The 22,712-nt window shown below is 46.0% G+C and overlaps 1 protein-coding gene across 1 annotated transcript in view; it reads right to left on the bottom strand.

Moving 5' to 3' along the window:
* Positions 1 to 8,547: 8,547 nt before the first annotated feature.
* The window catches only part of LOC119970879 (carbonic anhydrase 5B, mitochondrial-like), a gene marked incomplete at its 5' end in the record, with an annotated part of 63,343 nt that continues 49,178 nt past the window's right edge, over positions 8,548 to 22,712 (bottom strand). The window contains 2 exons of the mRNA XM_038805987.1: positions 8,548 to 9,518; positions 15,811 to 15,966. Coding sequence (XP_038661915.1) covers positions 9,378 to 9,518; positions 15,811 to 15,966 — 297 coding nt within the window. The remainder of the gene's footprint in view (positions 9,519 to 15,810; positions 15,967 to 22,712) is intronic.

Below are 22,712 nucleotides of genomic sequence, written 5' to 3'. Positions count from 1 at the left end.
TCTTCTCCAGCAATCGTTGGCGGATAGAAGGGGACTGCATGCCAGCAACGTAAGCGTCTCTAATTAAAAGTTCCATGTGCTCAGTCGCCGAAACTTGGAGACATGCGCACGTTCTCCCTAGAGCTGTGAGGGCCTGGTAAAACTCGTCGAGTGACTCACCAGGGAACTGTTGTCTAGTCGTCAGGAGATGCCGTGTGTATACTTCATTGACCGGCCAGAGAAAGTGTCCTTTGAGAATCTCCATGGCCGCATCATAATTGCTTTCGTCCTCAATCATTGAGTATACCACTGTGCCCACGCATGAGTGGAGGATGTGGAGTTTCTGCTCCTTGGTGGGATTGCCGGCTGCAGTCGTCAGGTAACTATTAAAACACGCCTGCCAGTGTTTAAAGATTGCAGACGCATTTGAAGCATGCGGGCTGGTGCGGAGGCAGTCAGGCTTGATGCGTAGCTCCATTCCAAAATTCTAGCTGATTAAATTGATGTACCATCAATTGGATCGTGACACGATTAACTGTGGCTTTAATCAGCTAGTTGTTAGCCCGGTGGTCGACTACAGAGAAAGGCTGGCCGCCGGGAACTCTGGGTACTTATGCCCCGTCTCGGAGGCAGGGTTTACTTGCCTCTCGACCAATTGGTGAGCAGTCACATGACTAGTCCCAGCCATTCGGATGAGAGGCACATGACCAGCCAGAGCCAATGGGAAACCCATGCTCTGCACCAATGGCAGTGCTCACATTCATACCACCACAGTCTGGGCTGGTGTCTTGGCTATGTTTTTGCCTGTATTTTGGTGCATGCTACTGATGCTGGTGGGAGTGGTGATATTTCCTCTCCTTTTTCCGTTACCTCGTGTCTGTGAGACCTTTCCTGGTGAGTTGGGCTGCTCGGAGCGCCTTTCCACTGATGTGGGTCTCTATGGCCGAGGGAGGCACCGCCTTGGCAGCTGGTGACGTTGTTCCTTGTCTTTTGGTATGCTCTGTATGGTTTGGTTTATGCTTGCTGGTATTATTCCAGAGCTGAATTATGCCTCTCTTGAGAGGGATGGACTGTTCTTTCTCTCTCTCCGCCATGCTCCGTGTTGGAGTGGGCTTATCTGGTGGGTTGAGCTGGTGTGCCTTTCGCTGATGTATGTCGGGGTGGAGGTGGTAAGTATGTTCTGGGGTGCCATGTGTTTGGTGTCCTTGTTGTACTGTTTTCTGTATTTTGATAATATTATTGAACTAAAATACACCCCCAATAGTCCCCAGTCAATAGTAATCAGGCAGGTTATAACAGATAGAAACAACTGGCAGTTCAAACAGGATTCCTCAGGCACTGGTTTATTTGGAATGAACACAGCTTCTTGCTGTGTATGGTTGTGATCTTAGACCAGCTTTACTCAGCTCACCATGTGGGATAAACCCTGCCATTGATATACCTCTTTTTCTTATGCTACTTGTCCTAGGGGTCTCTCTTAATATCATTCCTTACATGAGCTCACCCTTTTAGAATGCAAGTGTGAAATTTACCATCATCTCTTTTGAACTTTTGCCATCTGTGCTTTAGCTCCTGAAATTTTATGCCCAATTGTTATCCACTCTCAGGTAAATATCTGTTTACAATGTTGCAAGGCATATCAAAGACATCAATCTGTTTTCCTTACCAATTTCCATTTTAAAATAATTTGGTGGCTTCTAATCATCCAGTCACTAAACCACATTCCCAGTTATTAAATTCCTTAATCTTCCATTTTGTCACAACTTCATGACAGTACTAATGACCTTTTCTTTCTTTCACAGGCACATCTTGGAAGCGGCCCAGTGTCCGCCAGCCAGGTCCTAGACTCTAGCCCTGACAGCAGCATAGAGAAAGGATTCATGGATCCTAATATAGAACCGTCACAGTGCTCATCTACACCCCTCCACCAGCACAGTGACATACACCTCGGTGGGATTTATTTCCAGAGTACCCTCAGGGTTACAATCTGGTGACCACATCTCACACTCAAACCACAGCAGGCAGAAGTAGGGACATCCCAGGGTGCTGGCACTCAGAGGGTTGCTGTAGACTAGGAATCTGCTGAGTCCCAGTCAAATAATGTGCCTCTGGACTTGGTCGTGCCTCAGTTGCGGGAGCTCCAAAGGCAAACTTGGGAAAATCAGGAAGGGATGTCTGGTATGCTCCTCAGATTATGTCTGAGGTGATTGTGCTGACACTGCAATGCAACAAGTTCAACACATCTAGGGTGGTGGCTACCGTGGAGAGCGTAGTGCAAGACCTTTGTCCTAAACTGCTGGAGGACATGCACTACATGGTGCAGGTAATTGTTGAGATGAAATGAAATGAAATGAAAATCGCTTTTTGTCACGAGTACGCTTCAAATGAAATTACCGTGAAAAGCCCCTAGTCGCCAACATTCCGGCGCCTGTTCGGGGAGGCTGGTACGGGAATTGAACCCGTGCTGCTGGCCTGCCTTGGTCTGCTTTCAAAGCCAGCGATTTAGCCCAGTGTGCTAAACCAGCCCCAAACCAGATCCACCAACGTCAGCGAATGGCAGGGCTTCTCTACCTCACTACAGCTGTTTCTCTATCTCAAGGAGGAGGCCAAGGGCCCTAGGGCATTATCAGAAGCCTCAGCTGGTGCATGCATGGGCGCTATCCACTGAAGTGATTCTAGGGAGTGTCCCACCCATCCAAATACCCTGGGCGAAATTCTCCCCCCCCCCCACGACGGGTGGGAGAATAGCGGGAGGGCCTTCCCGACTTTTTTGACGCCCTCCCGCTATTCTCCCCCCCCCCGCCGAAATCCCGACACGAATCGCTGCCGCCGTTTTTTTACGGCCGGCAGCGATTCACAGCTGTTAGAAGGGCCGAAGTCCCAGCCCTTTACGACCTTTTTACGAACGGCAAACACACCTGGTCCTGCCGTTCGTAAAAACGTCGTGACCACCTGGAAAAAATTAACCATGGCACCGATTGGCACGGCAGTACCACGGCCGTGCCAAGGGTGCCATGGGCCCGCGATCGGTGCCCACCGATCGCGGGCAGCGGGCCCGATGCCCGCGCACTATTTGTCCTTCCGCCGCCCCGCAGTATCAATACGCGGGGCGGCTGAGGGGCAACCCGGACCGCGCATGCGCGGGTTTCGCGCAAAAACGCGATGACGTCACACGCGCATGCGCGGGTGGAGTCTTCCCACCTGCGCATGCGCGGCTGACGTCATATGACGCGTCAGCCGGCGCTAAGTCCGACAAGCGGGCTTAACGATTTTCGTTAAGCCCGACTTGTCGGAGCCTCCGACGTCGGGCTGCTAGCCCCGACGGGGGACCAGAATCGGTCCCCCGTCGGGAAGGGGCGCGATGCCGTAAAACCCGCCCGGGTTTTACGGCAGTTTGACGATTTCTCCCGTTTTGGGAGAATTTCGCCCCCTTTTTCTGTGACTGTTCTTTCTCTCTCCTCTGCTGTGTTCCATTTGGAGTGACCCTCACCTAGTCTCAACCATCCAGAGGACCCCCAACAAGTGTTATATTACTGGTTTAGTAATATATTTTGTTACTAGTTGCTTTTTGTCCAGAATGGTCTGATGGTGTGATCCTGAAGAAACCACGAGTCTTCAACTTAAAGCAAACTAATTTATTAAGTAACGATTAACTATAATGGAGTTTGACACTTTACAGAACTATCACTTGGCATCAAGTAATTAAATATTAATGTATTAACTGATTCAAAATTACACATGCTAACTATGCTGTGATGATCTATCTCTCATACACTACTGCTGTCGAGTCACTCCTGGGTGGAAAGAGACCAAGATCCTCTGGGAGCTTATACTTATAGTGGGATCTAGTGGTGCCCTCTAGTGGTAGTGTTACAGTTAGATGCTATAATTAACCCTTTAGTTATCCTACACATATACATATCAGTAAACCAAGGTCATCACAGACAACAGGACATGGCAGACAGCAGGCTGCCTACACCTGCGTGGATGCTCAGGATGCACCAAGACATAGCATTAGGGTTAGAAAGGTTAAGAAGCTTTAGTTGACACGGGTATTAAGCACTTGTACATAATGTTCACTTCTGTAAATAAACTCTCACTAATTGCCACCTTTCTTTGCTCCTTGTTCTGATGAGCAGTGTTCCTGTAGTCCCGACCTGAGAACTTGATTCTTGCACAAGAAAAAGGCAGGTGCTCAATCAAGCGCTTGCTCCATGTTCTCCGTCTCCACAAAGATCAAACGAGACTTAGAGTTTCTTTGTTTAAACTAATTTATTCAGGCATATGCGGGTGATTCAAGATGCAGCATAAGTTCCCTGAAAAACTTCAAAACGACTAGTTTTATACTGATATACGGATAGTGATTATATTTAATTTTCATCAATCATCAAGTTACACAGTAGTGCTTTGCTATCTCGACTCAATTAGGTCTACAAGACCATATTACTTCATTACATTATATTATCCAATCACTACTAAGGCATGTAGCACATGACTACTTGTGGTCAGCCCCATTCACGTCTGTCCTGCTTGCTGTTCAGATTTCTTTCAACCCCTTCAGACTGAACACATCATCATGCCTGCATTTTGTAGGGAATGCTGATGTCTCTCACAATGTGCACGGCTAGTGTCACTCATTCCAGTCATTGTACATGCGTGCTCTCTACACCTTTGATGTGCATTACACCCACCTCCCATCTGCCTCAGTCTCCAGTTGCACTGAACCACAAGGGTACAGCTTACAAAGCATACCATAACATCCGGAGTAGTGAAACTGTCCCTGCTCCATCGCCATGATATAGAACATAGAATAGAAAAATACAGCACAGAATGGGCCCTTTGGCCCACGATGTTGTGCCAAACTTTTGTCCGAGATTAAGAACAAAGTAATCTACACCCCATCATTCTACCGTAATCCATGTACCTATCCAATAGCCGCTTAAAGGTCGCTAATGTTTCCGACTCAACTACTTCCACAGGCAGTGCATTCCATGTTCCCACTACTCTCTGCGTAAAGAACCTACCTCTGACATCCCCCCTATATCTTCCACCATTCACCTTAAATTTATGTCCCCTTGTAATGGTTTGTTCCACCGGGGAAAAAGTCTCTGTCTACTCTATCTATTCCCCTGATCATCTTATAAACCTCTACCAGGTCGCCCCTCATCCTTCTCTGTTCTAATGAGAAAAGGTCTAGCACCCTCAACCTTTCCTTGTAAGACCTACTCTCCATTCCAGGCAACATCCTGGTAAATCTCCTTTGCACCTTTTCCAAAGCTTCCACATCCTTCCTAAAATGAGGCGACCAGAACTGCACACAGTACTTCAAATGTGGCCGTACCAAGGTTTTGTACAGCTGCATCATCACCTCATGGTTCTTAAATTCAATCCCTCTGCTAATGAACGCTAGCCCACCATAGGCCTTCTTCACAGCTCTATCCACTTGAGTGGCAACTTTCAAAGATCTATGAACATAGACCCCAAGATCTCTCTGCTCCTCCACATTGCCAAGAACCCTACCGTTAACCCTGTATTCCGCATTCATATTTGTCCTTCCAAAATGGACAACCTCACACTTTTCAGGGTTAAATTCCATCTGCCACTTCTCAGCCCAGCTCTGCATCCTATCTATGTCTCTTTGCAGCCGACAACAGCCCTCCTCATTATCCACAACTCCACCAATCTTCGTTATCGTCTACAAATTTACTGACCCACCCTTCAACTCCCTCAACCAAGTCAATAATGAAAATCACAAACTGCAGAGGACCCAGAACTGATCCCTGCTGTACACCACTGGTAACTGGGTTCCAGGCCGAATGTTTGCCATCCACCACCACTCTCTGACTTCTATTGGGGAGTCAGTTCGTTATCCAACTGGCCAAATTTCCCACTATCCCATGCCTCCTTACTTTCTGCACAAGCCTACCATGGAGAACCTTATCAAATGCCGTACTAAAATCCATGTACACTACATCCACTGCTTTACCTTCATCCACATGCTTGGTCACCTCCTCAAAGATTTCAATAAGACTTGTGAGGCAAGACCTACCCCTCACAAATCCGTGCTGACTATCCCTAATCAAGCAGTGTTTTTCCAGATGCTCAGAAATCCTATCCGTCAGTACCCTTTCCATTACTTTGCCTACCACCAAAGTAAGACTAACTGGCCTGTAATTCCCAGGGTTATGACCTAGTCACTGAGAGCAAGCAAGCTGCCACCATCCAGATAGGAGTGAGAAGTTCACATACGTTCTTTGAGGATCTATGCACTGTCCCCACTGCAACTCATCATCATCTGCCTGAAATGTGGAGGCTATGGGCAACTGCTGTATCCCTATGACAGGAGCCTTATCACTTTGAGTTTGCACCGCTTTCACTTTCATGAGCGAGCAATGCTCACAGATGCCATGTGAAGATAATGGGATGTCCTCATCGCCCATCATGAATCGAGCAGCAATGAGCATATCCTGAGCTTGTCTCAACAACATTATTGCTTCATGGCTGACCTCATGTCCTTCGAGGACCTTCTCCATCTTTTCTCCTTCGAAGTCCCCATCGGACAAAACATGCCACCCCTCCATCTCCTCCTCAGGCAGTTTCTCCCCCCATTGTAGTGTCAGGATGTGCAGGGCACAGTAAGCAACCATGATGCATGATACTCTTTCCAGATTGTATTGCAGTGTTCCATCAGACCAGTCTATACTGAAATCTCATCTTCTTTCCTTTTGTCTGCTCCACCAAAGTGTGAGTTACAGCATGAGCATCACTGTATCTAGTCTCAACTGCATCTGTGACCTCCGCACAAGGGTCATCAGCCATCTGCTCAGTGGGTAGACCTTGTCCCCGTGTAGCCAACCCTGCAGCCTTTGATGAGCCTGAAACATGTCAGGGATTGAGAGCAGCTCAGAATGTAGGAGTCGTACACACTCCCTGGGAAATTAGCACACATCAGGAGAATGTGTTTGGTGTGGTCGCAGACCAGCTCAACATTCAACGAGTGGAAGCCCTTGCAGTTCACTATTCGATGCCCCAGAGATCCGAGATCCACGTGAGTGCAGTCAATGGCACCCTGCACCTGTCAAAAACCTGTGATTTGCACAAAACGAGATCGCTCTTGCATCCTCGTTTGCCCGATGTGGTTTGAAATAAACAAATGTGTGTGTCGTTGCAAAGATGGTGTTGTCACTTCCTAGATGCACTTATGTGCAGAGGTCACCTGTGGGGCCTTGGCAGGAGCCACTGATGTAATAATTGAGCGCTGCAGTAGCACTAGCAATGGATACGCATCAAGGATTCTGAGCACTCACCTTGGGCAGTTGTCATTGCCAACTCTCTAAGGGAATGTAGTTGCTTGCCCAGTTGGCACACCATGGCAGGTGCCAAGGGTTAAATGCTGGCACTCACACACATAAGTGGTGCTTGCGTGGCCTAATTGTGACTAGTTTGACACTAGGTATGTCAACTGAGATACAACTGAATGGCCTCAGCTGCAATGGGGTACTGAGCACTGAAATGTCTTTCCATTACCCTTGCACATGTCAACATCAAGCCTCCAGAAGCCTCCCCAGGATTTAAGTGGAATTGTCAGTCCATGATGACTTCCCACTCACCCACCATACTGCCCCAGGCTTACCTTCCAAAAAGCCCATGTCCCAGGCTTCTCTTCCTTCTGTGAGACCTCTCCAACAAACCATCTTCCCTCTAGTATCCCACAGATACACCCCCCCATAATCCCCAGTTAATTTCCGGTACTCCCCCAGTACCCCGAGGTTAGCACCCCAGTTTCTCGTGACAAAGCCCCCAGTACCCTGGAGTCTTCCCTCGACCCCCCCTCCGACTAAACCTGTGGTACCTTGGAGTCTTCTGCCCCCATACCCTGCAGTCAGTTCCCCCCTGCCCCATGGTTCCCTTCCAGTGTTATTCCGGTCCACCTCCAGTGATAGCCCGGTCATCTGAGTCAAGTCTGGTCACCCCCAAGTCAACGTTTTGTCACCCGCAAATCAGAGTTGGTCATCTGAGTTAAAGTCTTGTCACCCCCAGGTCAGAGCCTGTACCCGAGTCAAAGGCTGGTACCCCCGAGTCAGCCGGCACCCGAGCCAGAGCTAGTATTCCCGAGTCAACCCCTTAATGCGTAGAGCCGCTCAGCGAGTGCTGGCTCACGTCCGAGCTCCCTTCAGACGGGTATTCATCAAGTGCAGACCTTTTGAAACCAGTTGTAATTCGCACAGTTCTGACATCATGTCACTGTGGATATATCTTTTGATAGCAGGTCATGATTCCGGCATTTGGGGCCGATAATGAGATACATATGTATTATAATGATATTCCCGAAGCTGAATGGCGGTCCAACATGATGGGGCAGGCTACAATCGTGGAAAGCTGTCATACCGACATAAAAAATGACTTTGACCGACCTGTGATATTTTCCACTCTCATTATCAAACCTGCCTGACCCTAATGAGTGGAAAATCACAGCCCATATTTCAAGATGTGAGATACCTTCAGTATCACACTTTTGCTTCAACTCAAACTAGAATATTGTTCTGCATGTAAATAAACAGCTCAAAATTTTGTTATGGATGCAGAAATTGTACATTTATTGTTTTCTCCCCCATCTTTCAATTTTCCTGGTGCTGTAGAACAGTCAATATAACTTTTGGGATGGCGGTCAGAAACTGCATAAAAGTGTCAACGGTGCATTGATCTGCAATCACCCTTATATAATTGCACAGTTGAGATCAGGCATTTACACTGTTGCAAAATGTAAACAAGATCAAGCAAGAACAATTTGAATAAATTATTACCATTATTTTCTGTTATCTTATTGCATAGTAGTCTGTAGCACCAAAACATCACCCATTGTCTATTTATTATTTTAACTACTGATTCTTTTGCTCAATTTTGGTTTTGTTTTTATAATGTATGGTTCAATAGTCAGTAATAAGCATAATAAATTTACATATACCATCTACATTCTAGGTAGAAAATCAGTAATCGTTGTAATAAGTCTCAACTGATTCAGAAAATATATTGTTTACCACCTTTCAACAAAAAGTAAACAACCAGAGCAGTTTAATTTATTGTTCTTTACATAAACATACATTGCTTATGCCTACTGAATGATTAAAAGCACCTAATGAATGTATAAATGTTAACTATGCAGCATAATAAGAAATAGCCCAATAACAGTATAAATTCTAACTATACTGCATGGTAGAAAAGCACAACTATAAATATCTAATGAACCATTTTAAAGGAGAGTTGAAAGTGTTAAAAAAATTAAGCAATTTCTTTTTCCAGCTTACTCAGACATAAAATAAAGTAGTATCTTAAAATTTAAGTAAGGCTTGTCGGTATGTTCTCTTGAACAGTTTTCCACATTCAGGTGCATCATTTTATTAGTAAACACTGTTGTGGAAAGATGGGATCGTTGAATATATGGTCCTTTTCATTAAAGGTTGCACTGGTCGATAGTTGTCCACCATATTCTTTTGCTTTTCCCCAACAGATGTGCAAAATAAACTGCGAAACATAGCCAGCTGCAAAACAATTTTTTTGAAGTTACAAAAAGCACTCTGGCCTCCTCAAAAAGCAATTGGTTTGTGGTGTTCAAGAAAGAATGGACAGAATCACATAATGCAATTTGCAAGACATCGTTAAGATGTCCTGCAACAAAAATTAAAACCTGTACATATGTAACAAAGTTCAGGACCACAGTAACCCTGTCATCAATTGTGAAAATTCATATTGCACAAGTCTTGTTTAAATACACAATTATGGAAGCATTGAGAAAATAAACAAAAATAAATATTAATAAACTTCTTGAGAATAGATTACTTATGGCTAGATGGCTAGTGTGTGGTGCTGAATGATGTCTACAGCACAAGTTCAATCCCTGTACCAGCTGTGGTAGTTCATGCAGGCCTGGCTCCCTGAAAGCAATATAACCAATTGTCTCTTTCTATTCAAGGGAGATGCCTATGGTCCTACATGGATGACAGAATAATTACCTCACCGAATAAATTTTAATATAGAGGGCATTTATTGCTGCAGATATTGATTAACACCACAGGCTCTTACGATCTAGTCAGATGCACAGCAGTATTGTTCTGTGATTAATCTCCAAGTGCAGAATTTAATGGGTGTAGGTTTGGTATCGATGGAGATGCCAGCTGCCCCATGCCATTTAATGCTCCACGAGACTTGCCGCACAATTGGGCGGCAATCCCATCTCAAGAGAGCTGCTGGCCAATCTGATTTGCTAACAGATTCTGGTCCTAGTAGCGCCACTTGGAGCAGTGGCCATTGCTGGGATTTCAAGTTGACACAGAGTCCCTGACCAGCTAACCATGGGGGTGGGGGATGGGGTTCTCATGGCAGAGAGGGGAGATTAAACCCAGAAGGGGTGGGAGAGTGAGGTGGGGGTCTTAATAGAAAAGTTGAGGGGCAGGAAGGAGCACCGAGTGGGTTGTGAGAACTTTGCACCTAATCTAGAAAGGGAGTGGCACCTAATCTAGAAAGGGAGCCTTCAGGGAAGTGCACTCCCTTTCCAGCTTGAGGCTCGAACAGGGTACCTGATGGATCACCCCTGCACCCCTGCCATCAAATCGAAAATCTCCTTGAATGACAATTTTCATATTTCACTCTGTTAAGTACTTTGGAATATTTCACTATGTTAATAGCTTTATATAAATGGATGTGATGTGATTTTATCCTACTTGGAAATCATGCCTGGGTAGAGCAGTTGGTGTATAACTTTCAACAATAAGAGTCATTAAAATGTTTTTAAAAAGAAATGATCTCAAAATTCATTGATTATTTTGGGCTTCTAATTGTTGAGTACATTACTGTATGTTTCCTGAAATGATGGAACTTGATGGATCACCCCTGCACCCCTTTTATCAGCTCAAAATAGTGCCTGGCTGGGAAATTACTATTAATTGGCTATTCCAGCCTCAATCAGAGCAAGGCTGGGCAGGTCGCCAAAGACATTGTCAACCACCCAGAAAAGTGAGATCAGGCCAAGAGTGGGCAGGAGGGCGATGGGAAGATGGCCTGGATAATTCAACCAAACTGACATACCAACCATATAGTCTCTCCCATCATAAACCTCAGTACCATAGACTTCTCATTTCCACTCTGCTGTTCCTGGACTCTTCCCATGTTTTTGTTAACTTCAGTCCCAATTATTCAAATGTTGTTTTGACTGATGATCCATCTTCCCTGAGCCTGAATTTGTAAATCCAACACTCTGCTGTCCATATCCTAACTTTCACAGCTCGCACAGGCCGGATCCAAAAGAGACAGAACACATGGCTGTGCTCTCTTTTAACCCTCTGGAATTGCGCGCTATTTGGGGCAGTCCTTAACTTTGGACCCAATAGTTCGACAGGGCTCTGATCACGGTCTTCGATTTCGGCCAATAAAGGGGCGGGTGCCTTGGTGGCTGGGCGGGTCCTTAGCGGTCATTGACCATTATCCTTAATCCTTTTATTCTTCAAAAAATGATCTATCTTTATCTTAAAAACATTTAATGAAGGAGTCTCAACTGCTTCACTGGGCAAGGAATTCCATAGATTCACATCCCTTTGGGTGAAGAAGTTCCTCCTAAACTCAGTCCTAAATCTACTTCCCCTTATTTTGAGGCTATGTCCCCTAGTTCTGCTTTCACCCACCAGTGGAAACAACCTGCCCGCATCTATCCTACCTATTCCCTTCATAGTTTTATATGTTTCTATAAGATTCCCCCCCCCCCCGGGCATCCTTCTAAATTCCACTGAGTACAGTCCCAGTCTACTCAACCTCTCCTCGTAATCCAACCCCTTCAACTCTGGGATTAACCTGGTGAATCTCCTCTGTACACCTCCAGCGCCAGTATGTCCTTTCTCAGGTAAGGAGATCAAAACTGAACACAATACTCCAGGTGTGGCCTCACTAACATCTTATACAAATGCAGCATAACCTCCCGAGTCTTAAACTCCATCCCTCTAGCAATGAAGGACAAAGTTCCATTTGCCATCTTAATCACCTGTTGCACCTGTAAACCAACTTTTTGCGACTCATGTACCAGCACATCCAGATCTCTCTGCACAGCAGCATGTTTTAATAGTTTATAATTTAAATAATAATCCCTTTTGCTGTTATTCCTACCAAAATGGATAACCTCACATTTGTCAACATTGTCTTCCATCTGCCAGACCCTAGCCCATTCACTTAACCTATCCAAATCCCTCTGCAGACTTCCAGTATCCTCTGCACTTTTTGCTTTACCACTCACCTTAGTGTTGTCTGCAAACATGGACACATTGCACTTGGTCCCCAACTCAAAATCATTTCTGTAAATTATGAGCCCAACACTGATCCCTGAGGGATACCGCTAGCTACTGATTGCCAACCAGAGAAACACCCATTAATCCCCACTCTTTGCTTTCTATTAATTAACCGATCCTCTATCCATGCTACTACTTTTCCCTTAATGCCGTGCATCTTTATCTTATGCAGCAACCTTTTGTGTGGCACCTTGTCAAAATCTTTCTGGAAGATAGTGATGGACCCGGGGGCAGTTAATAGCGTGTTCCATGAATTTTATAATCGACTATATGAGTCGGAACCCCCGGTTGGAGAAGAGGGTATTAATCGATTCCTGGAGAGGCTAGAGTTCCCAAAGGTAGACGAGGAGCTGGTGGAAGTCCTGGGGGGCCCAATAGACGGATTGGGGGCGATGCAATCAGGTAAGGCCCCGGGACCTGACGGATTTCCAGTGGAATTTTATAAAATGTTTTCTGGGTTACTGAGCCGCTTCTGGTTCAGGCTTTTAATGAGTCCAAGGAGCTGGGAGTTATTCCCCCAACACTATCACGGGCATCAATTTCTCTCATCCTGAAGCGAGTCAAGGACTCAGAGAGCGGATCATATCGGCTAATTTCCCTTTTGAATGTAGATGCTAAATTGCTGGTAAAGGTCTTGGCCACTTGAATAGAGGATTGTGTCCCGGAGGTAATCTGGAAGGATCAGACGGGATTTGTGAAGGGCAGGCACCTGACGTCCAATATTAGACGACTTCTTAATGTTATAATGAGGCCAGCGGAGGGGCATGTGGTTGAGGTGGTAGTAGCCAGGGACGCAGAGAAGCCTTTCGACCGGGTGGAGTGGAAGTACCTATGGGGTATTTTAGGCAGGTTTGGGTTTGGGCAGGAATTTGTGGATTGGGTCCGGCTGTTGCATCAGGCACCGGTAGCAAATGTAAGAACCAACCAAGTCTGGCCAGAATACTTCGGTCTCTGTAGGGGGTCAAGGCAGGGATGCCTGCTCTCCCCATTACTCTTTGCCCTGGCCATAGAGTCTTTAGCGATGGCCCTGAGATCATCGGATGCCTGGCGGGGGTTAGTGAAGGGGGTGGGGGTGTGTGAATGGAGCACAGGGTCTCTATCTCTATGCGAACGATTGGCTGCTCTATGTCACAGAACCGGTGGGGGGGATGGCCGAAATCATGGAGGTACTTGGAGAATTTGGGTGATTTTCAGGCTACAAGTTAAATATGGGAAAGAGTGAGATGCTCGTGATCCAGGCACGGGGGCAGGAAAGGAAACTGAAGGAGTTACCTTTTAAAGTGGTTGAGAGGAGCTTTAGATATCTGGGGATTCAAGTGGCTAAGGATTGGGGCAGCTTCACAAGTTAAATCTGGGCAAAGCTGTTGATCAAATGAAAAAGGACGTCCGCAGATGGGAAATGCTCCCGCTGATGCTGACGGGGAGGGTCCAGACGGTAAAGATGACGGTCCTTCCGAGACTGCTCTTCATTTTTTAATGTCTCCCGATTTTTGTCCCAAAGGCTTTTTTCAGGAAAATGAACACGGCGATATAGGGTTTTGTGTGGGCGGGCAAAACCCCGAGAGTAAAAAAGGCACTCCTAGAACAGGGTCGCAGAGAGTGGGTTTTGGCCCTCCCGAGCTTTATTAACTATTACTGGGCGGCCAACATATCGATGGTCAGGAAGTGGGTAGTGCGGGAGGGGTCGGTTTGGGAGAGAGTGGAAGTAGCATCCTGCAAGGGTACGAGTTTAGAGGCTTTACTAACGGCGTCTCTGTCATTCACGCAGGGTCGGTACTCTACAAGCCCTGTGGTGGTGGCAGCCCTAAGGGTGTGGGGACAATGGAGGCAGCACATGGGACTACAGGGGGCTTCAGTGTGGTCACCCCGGGGGCGCTGGATGGGGATTTTAAGAGATGGGAGCAGGCAGGGATTGAAAGATTTGGGGACCTATTGATCCAGGAGGGCTTTCCGACCTTGGAGTCATTAGAGGAGTTTGAGCTTCCGGGTGGGAACGGGTTTCGGTACCTTCAGGTTCGGGACTTTGTATGGAGACAGGTTTCAAGCTTTCCTCTGCTCCCCCTGAGGGGACTACAGGATAAGGTGATGTCAAAAACAAGGGTTGGAGAGGGGAGGGTTTTGGAGATATCCAAGGAGTTGATGCAGTGGGAAGGGGCCCCTATCAGGGAGGTGAAGAGGAAGTGGGAAGAGGAGCTGGGAGGAGAGTTGGAAATGGAACTGCGGGAAAAATCCTTGAAGACAGTCCATTCATCCTCGTTGTGTGCTAGACTTAGCTTGATCCACTTCAAGGTCGTCCACAGGGCCTACATGATGGTAGCCCGGATGAGCAGGTTCTTTGAGGAGGTGGAGGACAGATGTGGGGGGGTGTCGGGGTAGCCCGGAAAACCATGTACATATGTTTTGGGCATGTCCGTAATTGAGGGGATTCTGGCAGGGGTTTATGGACTTTACATAGAACATAGAACAGTACAGCACAGAACAGGCCCTTCGGCCCTCGATGTTGTGCCGAGCAATGATCACCCCACTCAAACCCACGTATCCACCCTATACCCGTAACCCAACAACCCCCCCTTAACCTTACTTTTTAGGACACTATAGGTAATTTAGCATGGCCAATCCACCTAACCCACACATCTTTGGACTGTGGGAGGAAACCGGAGCACCCGGAGGAAACCCACGCACACACGGGGAGGACGTGCAGACTCCACACAGACAGTGACCCAGCTGGGAATCGAACCTGGGACCCTGGAGCTGTGAGGCAGTTATGCTAACCACCATGCTACCGTGATGCCTTTATGTCAGAAGTCCTGGAAGGGAGAGTACCTCAGAGACCAGAACTGGCAATATTTGGGGGATCGGAAGATCCGGGAGCCAAGGGAAGCCGATGTCCTGGCCTTCTCCTCCGTGGTGGCCTGGAGAAGGATTTTGCTGGGACGGAGGGACTCGGAGCCCCCAAAGTCAGGAGTGTGGGTCAGCGATATGGTTGGGGGTTTCTCGGTCTGGAAAAAAATCAAGGTTGCTTTGAAAGGATCAATTCAGGGGTTCGCCCGGAGATGGCAACCGTTCATCGATTTCTTCAAGGAAAATCGAACACCAGCAGTAAGGGTGGGGGGGGGGGGAGAGAAGAAAAATTGGGGAGGGAGGTGGGGGGACGGAGGAAAACAGGAGGCATGGCAATGTTAGATAAGGACATGGAACTTAGTATACGGGTAATTCGGAGACAGGGCGGGGGTAGTAGGGGACGTTGTTTACTGTTGTTTAGGTGTTTTGCGTGTGTCAGCCTGCTTGGTTGTTTAAGAAATTAAGAAATGCTAATCTATTAAACTGTGAAAATTATAAATGTTTCAATAAAATATTTTCTTTAAAAAATGAATTTAATATCCTTACTGTAATGAGGTGCCCAAAACTGCACACATTACTCCAACTGTGGTCTTAGCATAGTCTTTTACAATATATTAGTAGCACATATACCTTGCAATTAAGAAGCAGTTAAAAATGTTACCTGATCAGGACTAACTTCGATGGGCTCCTTCATAATAACCCAGGTGACACATTCAGTTAGAGGCGGCCCGGTCAGAGAACCAGGATATGTCCAGTAATCCGAACAAGGTGGAATCATGCAGGCGGGATCAAAGTTAAAGAAATCAACTGCTGCATCCTGTTGATATACACAATTAACTAGGTTGTGTAAAGAAAGATGTACATTTTCATGTTATGTCTCTTGATTATTCATGACATCTGGTTATTTCTTCTGCCCCTGATGTTTCTGAAAATTATTTATCATGTTAGAAGTAATTTTAGGGACGTATATATATTTTGTTTTAGGTTTCTTCTCCCTGTAATTGACCCTGACTGAGTTAAATGGATATGTGTCTTTACAACTCTTTATATTTGATACATTGACATGATTCCCCAACAACATCCTCATTCAAACTGAAGTTATTAAATCGAAGCAGAACTGATATCCTATTTATACTGTAATATTGGTCCCAATGGAAATATTTCTTAATAATAATCATCATCATCGGACTTCTGCTGGCGACACATAGGTGGAGGTCGTACAATGGGGTTGCTCCTGCAAGAGCTTTTGGTTTTTAGCCCTTCGGACCCAGTTTTGGGGGAGAATTTGGTCTGATTATTTGTAAAAATCCAGCAAAAGAATTAGGGGGAAAAGGGGGCGAGCGAAAGTCTGCCATTGAGTTCAGTAGGGCATCCAGCAGGAGGAAAGATGGTGGGTGCAGGCTTGTCGAATGGGGCCACGCCTATTACGGTGGACAAGCTGGCCAAAGTGATGGAGGGGGAGTTTGAGTGGTCGTTTTTGAAGCACTTTGACAAGCATCGCAAGGAGATGATGACCTCGCTCAAGGAGTGGGTGGATAAGACTCTTGTCCCGATGAAGGAGGCTTTGGTAAAGTTGTCGATGGAGGTGCAGGAGCAAGGAGGTGTTGAAGGGAGTGGAACAGGTGTTCTCGTAGCACAGCGACTAGTTCACCTCGATGGGAGAAGAGCTGCAGAGGGTGGTGGTGTAACAAAAGGCTGAAAACCACGGTGGAAGACCTGTAGAACAGGTCGCAAAGGCAGAATCTAAGGATTATGGTTCTATCTGAGGGACTGCAGGGCCAGAGGCCAACTGAGTATTTTGCGACATGTTCACCAAGTTGATAGGGAAGAATGAGGGCCCCTCCCTCTACAAGTTAGAAGAGCTCACCGGTCGTTCTGGCCAAAACCAAAGGCAGATTAGCCGCCAAGTGCTTTGATAGTAAGCTTCCACAGCGATCAGGTGAAGGAAAAGGTGCTGAGATGAGCAAAGCTGAATTGAGAGGTGAGGCGGGGAGGCGTTGATATTTGGGTATACCAGGATCTCACGGCAGAACTGGCAAGAAGTTGGGTGACCTTTGGTTGGGCGAAGGCAGCATTGTATAAAAGCAATGTGAGGTTTGGGGTGGTCTACCCAGCAAAGCTGAGGGGTCATACACAACTCCAAGGACTTCTATTTTAAGATGGAGAAGGCAGAGGCGTTCATGAAAACTGAAGGACTCGGACTGAAAGTAATTTGGACTTTGGTGGTCTTATTCTTTTTCTATTTTTTAAAAAATCTTCTCCCTTCTCTTTTTGTTTTTTTGCTCTGCTTAGGTTTTATTGGGGAAGGGATGGTTTGAGGTTTTGTAGTGATGAGTTGGGATTTGTTTCTTTTGAGTTTGAGGGATTATTCTGTTGGCAGTTCGGAAGGCTTGGTTGTGGGGAGCGTGGATGTTGTTTTTTTCTAAGTGGGGTAGGGAGCTCTGGCAGGGGCCACCTCGCTAATAAATATGAGTTGGTGAGAAAATAGAGTAGTGGTGAGAGACTCCTGTACCGGGTGGTGACATGGAACACTGGGAGGACTGGTGAAGCGAGCCGGAGTTTTCTCGCATTTTAAGAGCTTGAAACCAGACATGGTGCTGCTGCAAGAGACCCACTTGAGGGTGAAGGACCAGGTGAGGCTTCGGAAGAACCGGGTGAGTCAAGTGTCCCTCTCGGGCTTTGATAGTAGGGCCTGAGGGGTAGTGATTCTGTTGGGTACGAGTGTGATGTTCCAGACGGAGAAGGTGGTGGCTAATCAGGTGGGTCGGTATGTTACAGTAACGGATGCTTTGGAAGGGAGGTTAGTGTTGTTGGTTAGCATATAAGCTCTGAATTGGGACAATGTGGGGGGGGGGGGGGGGGGGGGTGTTGGGGTTGTTGGTGGTCTTGAATACAGTATTGGATCTGTTGGATAGGTCCAAGCTGTGTTTGCTAACACCCTTAAGAGGGGAAAAGTGGTTGGCTACGTGTATGAGGGAGGTCGGGGGGGCAGAGCCATAGAGGTTTCTGCACCCGTGGGATAGTGAGTACTCGTTCTTTTTGCCAGTACACAATGCAAATTCAAGGATTGATTTTTTTTCATGGCAAAGGCGTTGTTGGTCGGGGTGAGGAAGGCATAATATTTGGCGATTGTTATCTTGGATCAGGCACCACATTGTGTGGATGTGGTACTGGAGAAGGGGCCAGCACAGAGCAGTGGCGTGCAGAGGGGGGGGGGGCCAACGGTGCGCTGGCCCCGGGCATCCGGGGCAGCGGCGTGCAGAGAATGGATCGCGCAGGCGCACCGCGGTCGGCCGGAGCGCGCCTGCGCACCACGGTCGGCCGGAGCGCGCCTGCGCACCGCGGTCGGCCGGAGCGCGCCTGTGCACCGCGGTCGCCCGGAGCACGCCTACGCACCACGGTCGGCTAGAGCGCGCCTGCGCACCGTGGTCGCCGCTGGTGAAGAGGCGGCTTTGCACTCGGCGGCTGGAGCGGGAACAGAAAGGGCGCGAATTCTCCCGAATCAACGGCAATGCCACCATGGGTGCGTTTTATTTATTCTTTATCTTTATCTTTTGATCCATTTTAAAACTCTTCTCTGCACCCTCTCTATAGTTGTCAACTTACTAAACTGTCGTGCCCAGAATTTGACATTTGGGCCAGGGGCACCCATTTGGGACAGAACCAGTATTTTATAAAGATTCACCATGGCCTCTTAACTTTTGCCCTCTTACCCTTTATACTTAAAGCCCAGGGTCCTATAAATGGGAGATTCTCAGAGACTTGACTGCAAGCTGCTGGAGCTCGGATCTTGAACAGAGCTTTTATATCTGGATTTGGGGACCCTTTATGCACTGGCATAGTGCAAAAACAGGCCCCACATGACCAGGGTTTTGTGAAGAAGGGGGGAATCTGGAAATGTGTCGACTGTGAAAATTATATTTGTGGAAATTGGGTGAAGTAATACCGGTGTTTGATGAGACTTGGTGCTAAAGCTTTAGAGAAATGAAGATGGAATTTGATTTGAAGAAGTTCAACGTTTTGAAGGATATTGTGGCTGAAATGAATGCGATACGTGCTGAATGGGCTGACTGAGAAATGTGTGAGATATTTCTTTGTATCTGCTATGTGTAATTTATCGGTCATATTATTGCAATTTTCCTGTTAATTCATGTTTAATTTACGTTGATTTTGGTGTGATTGCTAATATAAAAGTGAAGTCTTGTATATTGGTCTTAGTTGGGTTGTTTGTAGTTTGTTTCCACAAGGGTCATAACAGTATTTCCATGACGTTGCTGCTCTTATCCTTCTCCATGGGGGTTGCAGAGGAGGGAGGCACAACTTTCGAGACATAACATCTCACCCATTGCTGCAATTGGAAGAAGACAAAATTTCCATGAATGACTGTCGTGGTCAAGCAGATGATAACGCAGCAGTTATGGCTGGAGTGAGAGGAGGTGTTCAACAAAAAATTCTTGAAGTTAACCCAAAAGCTGTGTTTGTGAACTGCGAGAACCACAGCCTCAGAGGGGCTGTTTAGCTCACAGGGCTAATCGCTGGCTTTGAAAGCAGACCAAGGCAAGCCAGCAGCACGGTTCGATTCCCGTAACAGCCTCCCCGAACAGGCGCCGGAATGTGGCGACTAGGGGCTTTTCACAGTAACTTCATTTGAAGCCTACTCGTGACAATAAGCGATTTTCATTTCATTTCATTTCAATTTGGCCTGTGTCCATGCAAGTGAGGTGCAACCTGTTGTTACATTTTTTGGCATTCTAGAAAAACTCTTTACTTTTTTTTCTTCATCTACTTCTCGTTGGGAAATGTTAAAATCATTTGTCACTCGGACTGTGAAAAGACAGTGTGACACAAGATGGAGTTCCAGCCATGATGCTGTGAAAGTAATCCGCAAAGAGTGTGACAACGTTATTGCAAGCCTTCAACACCTGCTGGAAGGAGAATTTTCAAGGGAAACTAAATCTGCAGGATCGCTACTTAACTCTATTCAACAGTTCCCGTTTATAGCTTTATTAAATTTTTGGTACTCAGTTTTATCATCAGTGGAGAAAGTCTCAAAACGTTTGCAGGATCCGAAAATGGGGCTCCATGAAGCTTCTTGTGATCTGAGAGGACTTATTCATATCTTGAATTTGAAGAATGACGAAATTATCCACAATGCAATAGATTTAGCCAATTAATATTGTGAAAATTGGGGAATACCAATTGCACGAACAAGGAGAAGAAGAAGAATGCCTGGAGAGTCAGCAAGAGATAGTGGACTGATGGCACAAGAATAAATGAATAGAGTAATGGTAGAGATTGTGAACAGATTAAAAACTGAAATTGAAGACCGCAGTGTCCGTCTTCAAAGACTCAGTGACCGATTTTCTTTTCTTCTGAACTTGAATTCAGTAGTGATTGAAGGTGAACAAGAAAAAGAGAAATTAAAAAAGGAATGTTCAGACGTTGCAAATTATTATGACAATGATGTGGTTGCAATTCAGTTATATGACAAAATTATTGATTTTGTGATGCTCCTTCGAGCTGGAGGGAATAGAGTTCCCCCTGATCCTAAAGATGCTCTAGAGTCTTTACTGCAGTATGGGAGGGATGTCTTTCCGACGCTGTGTGTTTCATACAGATTACTGCTTACAATTGCATTTTCAGTCGCAAGCTGTGAAAGGTCATTTTCAAAACTGAAATTAATAAAAACATATCTGAGGTCTTCTATGTCACAGGAGCGACTGACCAACCTGGCTTTAATAAGCATTGAAAAAGAATTTCTCACAGCTGATGTAAAAAGTGAAGTAGTTCAGGTGTTTTGTGACAGGAGGTATCATTTGGGGAAAAGAACTTAATAAATTTGATTGATTTATATTAAAATCGAATAAAGCGTTTATTTCATGTTTCATCTGTGTTTATATATTCAAAATGTTTTCCTTTCTCATAATATTTCTCAGTATATTAGGCCTGATACTTGAGTCTTTGGGGCATACAATCAAGATTTGCCCCGGGCATCACCAGACCTCTGCACGCCACTGGGTCAGAGGCCTAAGTGGAGGTTGACGTGGGGTCGTTGGCGGACCCAAGTTTCTGTTCTAAAATGTGAAAGGCGATTGAAGATTACATTGGGTTCAATAGGAATAGGGTTAACAAGTTGATGATAATGCTTCTTATCACTAGAGGGAACCACAGATCAGTCATATACATATCATGTGACTCAGGGATTCTGGGATTAGATTAAAAAATGATTAGATGATTAGGAGTTCAGAGTTAGGAGAGAGCTGTCAGGCATAGAGAGCAGTTGTATACTTGAAAGTTCTGTAAGTTAGAGATAGCATAGTTTTATAAAATAACCTTCTACTTTAAGAATGTGAACAAATCTTAGTTAGTAGTGTAATTTATTTATAGTTTTGTTCATTAACAAAGCTTTGTGTTTTTTATTCAACACTACGCACCTGAGCCTCCAGGTAAAGTAGAACAAACATAAGATCGCCTGTGCCCCTGATGTGTTTTTTAGGCTCTTCCTGACCAGTGGCATATAGCTTTGCTCTGTTCCCTTCCCACAGCATGTGGAGCCTCCCTGTGATCCCTTATTCCTCTCACTCTTCTCGTCCTCCTCTCCTCTTCACTGGAGGTCGTGTCTCCAACAAAGACCACATTTGTGTCTCCAACAAAGACTACAATACCCATCTGTCTCAATAGTTTTCACCCCTCGCCCCATGGATTACAAGGAGGAGGATATTCAATAAGCAATCAAAGTCCTCTGAATGAAAGAGCCCAATCAGAAAATATCCACAATGTAACTGCCCACTGAAATGAGCCGTTCCTACAATCAACAGAATTGGAACTCCAAAGTTGAGACTCTTGTTTTCAGCTGCAGTTTAAAAACCCACCCAGACAAGATTGCCCATAAAAAAATGGATTACCCACCTGTGACAAATCTTACCCTGAAGGCGTATTATTGTCTTCTGAACATATTATTCCAATGGGACAAGTAGATATAGAACAGTACAGCACAGAACAGGCCCTTCGGCCCTCGATGTTGTGCCGAGCAATGATCACCCTACTCAAACCCACGTATCCACCCTGTACCCGTAACCCAACAAACCTTACTTTAACCTTACTTTTTAGGACACTACGGGCAATTTAGCATGGCCAATCCACCTAACCCGCACATCTTTGGACTGTGGGAGGAAACCGGAGCACCCGGAGGAAACCCACGCACACACGGGGAGGACGTGCAGACTCTGCACAGACAGTGACCCAGCTGGGAATCGAACCTGGGACCCTGGAGCTGTGAAGCATTTATGCTAACCACCATGCTACCCCAGATATTTGGCTCAATTCTTTAAAACTGCCATCTAAATACCCATATGCATATGGTATTATGGTAAACCAATGTGATGATGTCGTGAATTAGAACAAGGTGCAGCAATATGCCATTCGGCCATCGAGCCTGTTCCCCAATTTAATAAGATCATGGTTGATCTGATAGATTCAAATCCACATACTGCCTACCCCCCAATAACCTATCAACCCCTTGTTTACCAAAAATCTATCTACCACTGGATTTGGGAAATGCAA

Source organism: Scyliorhinus canicula, chromosome 9 (genome assembly GCF_902713615.1).
Source record: "Scyliorhinus canicula chromosome 9, sScyCan1.1, whole genome shotgun sequence".
Taxonomy (NCBI): Eukaryota; Metazoa; Chordata; class Chondrichthyes; order Carcharhiniformes; family Scyliorhinidae; genus Scyliorhinus; species Scyliorhinus canicula.
Note: the sequence above shows the minus strand (reverse complement) of the source record. Positions and strands in the feature narration are given on the sequence as shown.